This window comes from Varanus komodoensis, unplaced genomic scaffold (assembly GCF_004798865.1).
Source record: "Varanus komodoensis strain SLA01 unplaced genomic scaffold, ASM479886v1 scaffold50, whole genome shotgun sequence".
NCBI lineage: Eukaryota > Metazoa > Chordata > Lepidosauria > Squamata > Varanidae > Varanus > Varanus komodoensis.
In genome coordinates this window covers 23,537-33,638 of record NW_025336088.1, presented here as the reverse complement: position 1 = coordinate 33,638, position 10,102 = coordinate 23,537, and the positions used below count along the sequence as shown (strand labels likewise).

At 42.2% G+C, this 10,102-nt stretch overlaps 1 protein-coding gene across 2 annotated transcripts in view; it reads right to left on the bottom strand.

Moving 5' to 3' along the window:
- Positions 1 to 245: 245 nt before the first annotated feature.
- NMT1 (N-myristoyltransferase 1) overlaps positions 246 to 10,102 on the bottom strand; it is a 30,304-nt gene continuing 20,447 nt past the window's right edge. For both annotated transcript variants that reach the window (XM_044447061.1, XM_044447062.1), the window contains exons 6-12: positions 8,401 to 8,517; positions 7,674 to 7,844; positions 6,920 to 7,028; positions 4,799 to 4,969; positions 3,664 to 3,831; positions 2,442 to 2,579; positions 246 to 1,359 (exon numbers count right to left, since the gene is read on the bottom strand). In XM_044447061.1, the coding sequence (XP_044302996.1) occupies positions 1,339 to 1,359; positions 2,442 to 2,579; positions 3,664 to 3,831; positions 4,799 to 4,969; positions 6,920 to 7,028; positions 7,674 to 7,844; positions 8,401 to 8,517 (895 nt within the window). In that variant the 3' untranslated portion in view covers positions 246 to 1,338. The remainder of the gene's footprint in view (positions 1,360 to 2,441; positions 2,580 to 3,663; positions 3,832 to 4,798; positions 4,970 to 6,919; positions 7,029 to 7,673; positions 7,845 to 8,400; positions 8,518 to 10,102) is intronic.

Sequence of the window (10,102 nt, the reverse complement as noted above, 5' to 3'; positions counted from 1 at the left end):
TCCATATTTTAGCTGCACTGGTAGCAAATGTGTGTTTGTTGAAAATGATAAAAAGGGTCGAAGTAGGAAGACAAATCAAATATACAGTATGAGAAGTGCCATTTCCTATAGAAGATATTCATTAGTGAAGTTCAATTATGGATAACTGTTTTCATTCTAGCTTGCATGGAGTTTTTTTCTTGCAAGAAGACAATGACATAATTGCCACCGAGGTTTCTCATCGTATCAGTGAATTTTCACCAAAAGAAGGAAGCACAAAATATTTATTTTCAAGACTAGACAATGCAAGTTGACAGCAAGAGGGGCTGTGGGTTGGCTTAAACAGAATCAGAATGTTGCAGCTCGGGAATGTCTGAAAGAATGGTTGATGTATTAGATTATTTTGTTGGAAAACACAAAAGGGAGAGCAAATCAGAGATTGATGGGGTGAAGTTTCAGTTCAAGATATTGCAACTCGGATAACTCTATCTCTTGGAGGAAACTTTGAAGAACTGCTCTCACAGAGCAAAGAATGGTCAAAAGGGATTTTAAGAGCCAAAAGGCACTGGCTGTTACTTTGGTGATTCAAGTATTGTTAGTTTATGTCCAGGAGTGAAGAGATGGACTGACTACATATACCATCTCACTTTGAAACAAGGTTTCTGTACTGTTAGAGTTCTAAATAGCCCTTTGATTTCTGAGAAAAATTATCTGAATAACCTATTGGAACATATTAGCCATTTGTTCCATGCACAAGACCAAAAACTCACCAGCCTAGGCCACCTACATACCAATTATGCAAACTGCTGTTCAAATGAGTCTTTTGGGGCAACAGAAAAACACCAGATATGGCTGAATGATGGACTATCATACCCATACTTTTGCTACCAATTGTCCCACTCTGATGGGAAAAAAAATCCATCTGGGGTGTTTTAATTGATAAAAAACAGTATTTCTAGGACAAAAAGCTAGGAAGCCCCACTTTCCAGTTCAGGTGAACAGCAAACATTGTTAAAATATAGAATATATAATATATTTTATTATTATTCACCCGTTAACTCCAATATATGCCAATTGTGAGCTAGTTTTCAACAGTTACATTCCCTTGATCATGTTTGTATGAGGGGCGAGGGGAAGAAGAAGCCAAGTGCTGACACCGACACATTGGCGCACTCAGTGGCACATGATACAATCATCGGAAGTGTCAGTGGATGGGTCATGTGGCTAGTGCAGTGGGCGCCAACCGGTTCCTCCACAGGAGGGTCTCAGTTCCATGGAAATCTGAACCATCACGCCCAGCAGTTCCACGCTGGTTCAGCTCTTCAGCGGTCCTGCCTGCACTTCTCTGGAGACTTCTGGTTACTGCAGAACCAGGCCAACCTATGAAAGACACCCAGGTTAAAGGAAAGCATTAGGAAAGAAGGAAGAATGGTGTACAAGTGGCCTGATTTGTGACCTTGCATTCCATACAAAAGGCAGTGTGCTTCAGCAAAGTGTTGAAGACTGACAGGTCATTAAGAGGTGTATGTGCACATGCACACACACAAACACACACAACCTCAGTTCCACTCTGGTTAAAAACAAGATTATTAATATTCTTAATGCAGCACTATGCAGATACCTAGGAAGCATTGTAAGGAAATATAAATCGCATCTGAATTATGTATACCTAACAAAGAATTTATGAGCTCAATATCTGGTCACTGCATTTTTGTGGAGCATCTCAGCTAAATGCTTTACATCCTCCAGATTTCAATGTAATCTAAGAGAAGGGACTATTAGGTAAATCAAAGCCAACTTTCCCATTTGCCAAATGGAACACTTCTGCTAATTCAATATCCCTTCCCAAAATTCTTCTACAAGATGAAAAGTGCTAGTTTTATTATTTTGAATCTTTGCTTCTAGCTTTATGGGAAGAGTTGGGACTTGTAAGACAACAAACATCAAGCCTCTGGAGGAAGGAGGAAAGCATAGGGAGGGAGTTGCACCAGTCCCTTGGGAGTCAGCATGATAGATTCCACTGGGACACAGAAAACCCAGGATTAAATCCCACCTCAGCATGACCTTGGACATCTCAGTGTATCTCAGCTGAATATTTCCTCAAGTGGAAATTACACAGTGCTTTACGTGACAAGAAAGGCTACAAATCACATACAAAAAATAGCGACTGTGTCCTTATTTCCCCACTGCAGATCAGTACTTCTGAAGTATTCAACAGAAAATTCTCCACTGTCTTTTGGATTCCAGCTCCTCAAACAGAAGGCCTGGAAACTGCATGCATGTGTGTGTGCTTGTTTTTTATTTTTGCTAAAAGCTCCTCAGCAGTACACTTCCATGGTTCTCCACCAGAAGATACGTTCAAGGCTTTGCGACTCAATCTGTATCATAATTTGGAAGCCTTGTGAGCACCTTGTCTCAGGGTATTTGCCTACCCACGACACTCTATAGCAGTGACCACCTACCTTCTCTGGCCCCATGCTGGGGCATTTCCAATTGTAAAGATAATACTGCAAGTTCCCATCTCCAATCCCAAATTTTAGTTTCTCCAGGAAGGTCTTGTTCTCCATGAGATCCAGTGCATTGAAAACATCAAAACCCTTCTGCTCAAAGAGAATGTAGAAAAGAAGAAAAGTTCTTAGACTTGTTTGTGATGACGGAACTGTTTAAAATTATGCATACTGTAGAAAGGGAAATATTTTTATAGAATATTAGAAAATACTAGACCTTGGAGTACCTGGATGAAGCTGTCTGGTGGGAAATTCAGGACACAGAAAAGAAAGTACTCCACATAGCTAAACTATGGAATTAATTCACAGAGAAAGTAGTGAGGGCTACCAATTTGAATGGCTTTAAAGGGGTCTGGACAAATTTATGAAGAAGGCTATCTATTGCTATTAGGTTGGTTGGCTATGTGCTGCCTCTATTATCAAAGGCAGTATGGCTGCATACAGCAATCACAGAGGAGCAGTCAAATGGACCTCTTGTACCCATCCTGCTAGAGCAGGGGTCCTCAAACTTTTTCAACAGGGGGCCAGTTGAAAGGTGCCAGTGGTGGGCGTGGGCCGGAAAGGTGGTGCTGGCAGTGCGCGCAGGCTGGCGAGGGGGCGGGGGCAGCGAGGCGATGAGGGCACGCACGGTGAGGGGCGGGGAGGCGAGGTGAGGCGGGGGAGGGCACGCACAGCAAGGCAGTGGTTGGTGCGTGAGGAAGCGCTTGCTCACTTGGAGATCATTTTCTCCAAGTGAGTCCAAAACAATTTCCACGTGAGCAATTTCCACATAAGCTGCTCCCCCGTGTGTGGGGTGCGGGTGCAGCGAGTCCAAAACTTCTGAGGTGGGCCGGATCCAGCCCATGGGCTGTAGTTTGAGGACCCATGTGCTAGAGGGATCCTGTGGGTAGTGACTGGGTGAACAGAGTGGTAGCTTGGATGGCTTACTGGTCAGATTCAGCATGGCTTTTCTTCTGCATACTTAGAACAACTTTTCTTAAGAAAGATGGAAGCTTGCTTTACAAAACAAAAGCATCAGCTATTCTGAAATCCTATTCTGCTTTGCTCCACAAGTCTTATAATTCAGGCAACATTTACCCAGTGCTGATACCTGACATGGTAGGACTGACTTCTTGGTATCCTCTTCCAAGCACTTCACTAAAGTAAGTCAACTAAGCAAAATAAGAGAGCAGCTCACCAACTTGGCCAGTATGAGGGCATCGTTCATAAGGTCAAGAAGTGGTGTCTTGGTGTGGACGTTGTAGAAGGAATAGGCTGCCTTTAAGCTCTTGTGGACAGGATGATTCATAATGGTGGAGGGCAAGGTATAAAAACTCAGGAAGTCTGTCACCTCCCCATCAGTGTTCTGCAGGAAAGAGTGGGCACATTTTTGTCAGTCTTCAACCATGGGGAAACCAGTTATGTCTGCATTTTCACCTACATCATGTCAGCCCTCTCCCATTTCGCAAAGGAAGAAAGTCTGAATACAAGGGAAATTAGTTGGGAAGAGCCCCATGGACTGTGCCACTACAGCCTTAAGAAGAGAAAATACCATCTTGGAATGTTTACTTGCATGTTGGAAAGTAACAGAGTAAGGGGTGGGCTTTACTAGAATTTCTAGTGGTGTCCTGCAACAGCAGGGTGTTGGACTCAATGGCCTTCCGACTCTACTATTCTATGATTCTCTTGATAGTTGAATTTATTGTTGTTCTTGGCCTCTAGCCTCTTAGCTGAACTCTGAACTCCGAGAGTCCATTCTAATACACCCAAATTCTTCCACCTTCTTTGGTTACCCATGCAGACCAGTCCCTTTAATATGAACTACAGTACCGCAATACACATCACTAGCAGTGCTTGAATGCTATAAAGCACTTTACATATTATCTTAAGGCTGTTTGTATAGCTGGATAACAGAAGAAATGTAAATGTGTTGTGATACACATGCATACATTCATGAATCCACATTCATTGGGCCATTTTGAATACTCAAGCCACAACTTGTCATCTTCTGTGAACCCAGTGAGAGTAAATTGTTGGCATTATTAAGGATCTACTCATAAACTAAAACAGCCCATGGGTTCTGGCTGGTTCTTTGGCCACACCAACAACTCATCCTCACTGGGTTCAGAGAAGATGACAAGTTTTGGCTTGGACATTCAAAAGTTGTCCAGGCACGCCCTGCAAACAGTACATGCTCTGAACCCAGTCATTATGGAAAATGACTTATACAGCTTACATCTGTCAACAGGAGATGGGGACAGACTATGCAGAGCCATCACCCTGATCTTGACTCCAAGCCTTAGTGATCACGAAGAGCCAGGGAAGTACCTTACCTCAACCACAAATGTGTCAATGATATTGGGCTGGGGCAGAAACCAGTGCTCCACTTCTTCTTGATTCATGATGGGGGTCAAATGGAACTGCTTCAGATACTCTATCAGAAGTTTGTGCACAGCAGAGATGTCTTTGTGTTCCATTGACCGAAGCCCAGGAGTCTTTGGAGTCTGTGGGGAGAGAGATAAAGTCTAATCCATTTGCTTTGCTCAGGTAGCAGAAAGCTTCCCTTATTATGGAGGAAGGGGTTCAATCAGATGAATGCTTTTCAAATTGTATTCCAAGGACGGACGGACGGGCTGTAGTGCAGTTCAGGCACATACTTTGCATGCAAAAAACCACAAATTCAATCTCCAGCATCCCCAAGAGCTAGGAAAAACTTCTGTTTGAAACCCCAGAAAGTTGATGCCTTTCTGTAGGACAATATTGAGCTAGATGGACCATGGATCTGACTTGGTGTAAGCATGGGAAGCTGGTGACTCTGATGTCACTGGGACCCTTCCTCTTACTGAAGCTTTTCTTTTCAGCTTCATAAGAACTATTCTTGGTGCACCATGGGTATGAACCTATTTTAAGGATGTTCCCTGAAGATAGAAAGTGTGAAAGTCACTGAACTAGATCCAACCGACCTTCTCCAAAGGTATCTATGCAATCTAGTGTAATTTGCTACTGCTGTTTAGACCACTTTCTGCAATTAAGATTTTTCCTCATTTTCAAAATCACAAAAAGCTATCCGGCATTGACAACAGGCAAACACGCATTTCATGGCTAGGCCATGGTATACAGATGTCCTGCAGAGGATTCTGTTTGTTATAGATAAATCCAACAACCTTGCAAAGAAAATAGCCCTGTGGAATCATGTTTAGAAAATGACTCCAAAATTTGTGTTGTGAATGTTGGTGGGTCCTGGGCAACCAAGGATTTGTTATAGATATTCTATAACAAATCAAATGGCTGTGAAGGCATCATTTGTAGGACTCAAGTTTGTGTGTTAGGATTTCGTAAATCACTACTGATCTCTCTCTATCAAGGCAATGTTGTTTGGAATGAGAATCAAGAGCTTTCTAGTGACTTCTAGCTGTGCCGCCCATTCCCTCAGCTCATTTAAGGGCCTCAGGTCAGAGGCAGGATCTGGCAGACTGACCTCAACATTGGTCGAAACTGCATGGTATGTGGAAAGTGTACCAGAAATAACTAGAACGTGAACAGAGACAAGTTTTAAGGAAAAGCTGTGAATCATAAGGAGAGACAGAGCTTCCTGAGGCACCACAATGGCAGTTGAAGAACTGAGGGAAAGGGTGGGAACCAGGACTTTCTATAAGGTGATGCTGAGGGTGGGGGAGGGGCTCCTGCCAAAACTCTCCAGGTTGCAGAATCTTCCTGGCAACAGGCTCCCCCCAGATACAGAGACCACAAAGAAGAACACCTTGTTTTTAGGGGAGCTCATGGCTTGTGCTTCTGTGACTCACTCTAGGGAAGCCCAGATCAGCATCTCAGCCAGAAATAAAACAAGCTGCCTTATCTGAGTAAAGCTATTTCTGGCATGACTTCACACTGACTGATTGATCCAATTACTTGCTGATGCAGGGACAGGTCAGAACTACCTCATTATGGAAGAGACTGATTAATGGGGGCAGGGCCAAAACAATACTTCATGCACAGATGCAGCAGGCACCCTTTGGTTTGGGAGGGTGCTTCAGTTTCATTGGAGCCTTTATTTCAAATATATCTTGTGGCACACAAATAGTTATCTCATGTCCTGGCAGTTTGAAGCTTACTATTCTAGGTGTAGAATAATTTCTGGGGCTACTAAAAAAATTAAGTGGTCATTGGCAGAGGTACACAAGGAAAAGGGATGGGTGGGGAAAAGTCTTTTCTGATCTCAATGGGCACATCTCAAACATCCCTCACAATTAGATCCCAATTTGGCTTCAATCCCAAGTTATGCTGCAGTGAAGAAGAAATCTTTTCCAAATATGAAGAATAATCTGGGCCTCTGTATTCCCCGACTTTTTGTCTCATTCATGGGAGGGAAGGCAACATGAGAAAATGCATGATTCCTGATTGAAAGCTTCTTACACCAAGGCACAATTTAGGTCACTGCCTCACCCATTACAGACCTCTGGAAGTCGATAGAGCTTCATGGTGCGTTGCATAGTCATGTTCCTGCTCAGGTGCGAAAACTTCACTTCAATCAGCTTACGTGGATTCAGGGACCGATGCCAGTACCTACCAAGAAGAGGACCCTTCCACTTTATTCATCCCAGTGATATCCCATCCTTCCTCCATTGAGACCTTAGCCATTTGAAATCCTGCTAACAAAGCCTAACCCATTGTATCAAAAAACTGGAAGTAAGGTTCTCTCTCATTCTCAAAAAGATACTATATATTTTTCTTTCAATCAGTTCCCATGTCAATGGACAGACCCTCCGAACAACCTCATTTCCTTCTGTTCACACTCCCTTTCATGTTTTGTTTGGAAAAACAGCAAAGTTAGCTAAGTAACCAGCTAGAACAGGCATTACTGGTTTCTACTTGTGCTCTCAAAATCGATCACTCAAGAAGGGTGCTGCATGACTCCAGAGCTTTAGGAGCTAGCAAGTTCAGTAAAAGGTTTTCTGTCATTATGATTCTCACCTTCAGTTTGAGACTTGCTCTCCTTTTACCACCAGTGGGGACTTTCTACAACATGTGTTAGGGTTAACATGGCAAATGTGAAAAGGAATGATTTAAAGTAAAGGGTGCATCTGAGAGTCAGAATTTGCAGAAAGGCAAGAACAATACCAGAGACAGCAGTAATAAAATGCCCCCAGGAAACTAATGGGAACCCAATTTGGGGAAAATTAAAAACAAAATCCAGGTGCTGACACTTACCTGCACGTCCCTACAGGTTTTGGAAGGACTACCCCAGCAGTGTACACAGCCTGGAAAATCCCCTCCAAGTGGACCCGTCGGGTAATCTCCCGAATTAGAACAGGAGCCACTCGTTTGGAACGCAGTTTCTTGTGCACACAGAGGAAATTTATCTCTACCATCTTTTTTTCCCTTCAGAGAATGAGAAATAAAAATGGTGAACAGCAGCTCAGTTTAAAAAACAAATTAGCAGAGAGCAGACATAACTCCTATCACCTGTTATCCTGAATTATCCCTCTATTCCAAGATGTTTCTTTGTGCATGCATTCTCTTACTGTGTTATTCTCAAAACTTACAGAAAGTAGAAGAAAAGTCTCATTTCTACAGTCATAAAGCCAAAATATTTATCTCAAACAATATCCCCCCTCACACTTGTCCCATATATAGGCCTGTAGGAAGTGGGAGATTCCAATAGCAGGATGCCTTCTAAAGTGAAAGGCATCTGTGCTCAAGCATGCCTTGAAGACTTGCTTCATATGGCTGTTTGTAAGAAATGTCAAAATACTCTGCATATGCTCAGCAGCCCTCTGCTGCTTTGAAAGATGAAGTCTTGTAGGTGAAAAATACTTTTGGTGGTGATCCCTGGCTCAAACCTGACCTAAACTCTAATCTACAAAAGACACCCACAGTTGCTAGAGTGTTGGCTCTTGAAACCAGGACACAGAGAGAAAAATGTGAATCGACTTACACGTCATATATGTGGATAGCAGCTGGAATAGCACTGATGAAGCCAACCAGTTTATGGCTTGATATGACCCTTACACCACAGTGCCATTGTGGAAGCCACCCTGGAGGACGCAAAGCCCTAGAAAGAAGCCATGGACTTGTTAAGATGTTTCATTTCAAGACTACACCGTATCATCATCAAGTCCATTGTCAGGCATGCAGCCACATATTTTGGAAAACATTATGCAGCCCTCGTACATCTTGGTGAGCTGCTGCAGGCCGGGCAGATAATACTGAAACAGAGGATGCAGCTGGTGACATGGCATACAAACAGCTCCTAAAGCAAAATGAAACACAAGGACACAACACAGAGTAACAAGTTTCTAGGGCAGAATTGTTCAGACTCTGTGGGCACATGTGAGAATCAGAGAATCTGTTTGAGAAATTCTTATGGGAACCAACACAAAAGGCCTAATTTGCCACATTTGCATCCACTGTTTTATCTACGGAACTTAAGCTGCATTCTTCAGCAAAATCTTTTAAGCACCGTATTTATATCCCACTTTTTTCTTACAAACTCAAAGCAGCTTGCATCATTCTCTTGCTCCTGCTCTCAAGCTTATCTCCACCACAACAACCATGTGGGGTAAGCTGGGCTGAGTCTGTGACAGGCTCAAAGTCACCCAACTGGCTCCATGGCCAAGCAGGGACTAGAACCCAGGTTGCCCAAGTCCCAGTCCGATGCTCTTAAGCACTACACCAAACTGGCTCTCACATATAATGTCTAATGGACACTACATTGTCTCTTTAATAAGGAATTGTCTAATTCAGCTAATTGCTGATAGTGCAATACAGCTGATGCTGCTTTTAACATACTTTTTGGCAATGCCCTGTATTTGCTACTTCCAGAGTTTTCTGACTAATAACGTCAGAAAAATGTGCATTGGGAAAGCCTGTCATATTCACAGATGCATGGATTCTTTTACATTAATTAACTGCTTTATGTAAATTAAATGAAACAAGAGATTTTCTATACCCCTTTGACAGCTAAATACTAATATTAAAAATTGGAAGAATAAGTGCTCACTTTTGAAAATACAATGGGCTGAGGATTCTTTAGATACATGAACAAGTGGCATATTGATGCCAATTTGAAATGAATATTCATTTGATATTTGGTCTGCATTTGTTGAAATGGATATATACCAGCAATAAATGTATATTATTTTATTGCTTTAATTCTATGTTGTAAGCCTTCCCAAGATGCCGAGGGATGTGGTTATGGCATATAAAAGTTATAAATAAATATTAACACCCCCCCCCCAAAACCATATGCCATTAGTGCTGTGGTAGGCATTTTAGCAATCCTAAATCGTATGGCTGTATAGTGATGAAAATAGATATACAATTTCCAGTGAAACTTTGGAATATGGGGGTCCAAGGGAAGGGAAAAAGTAGTAAGATTTCTGCCTGTTGGGAGATGTAACCTTGCATGCCAAGTAAACTTAATCTGTATAAAGAACAGATTGCAAGGTTCAACTTTTCTTGGCAACAAGTATGTATTAGATGCAAAGAAGCCTCATTATTAGTCCAACAGAAATACAGTTGAACTTTTAAAAGACTATTTGCATATATAACAGAAAGAAGGAAGGAATCAGGAAAAGAGGGGAAGAACATGACTGAAAAGCATATTAATTGTTCATATGGTCAATAAAAAGGAGTAA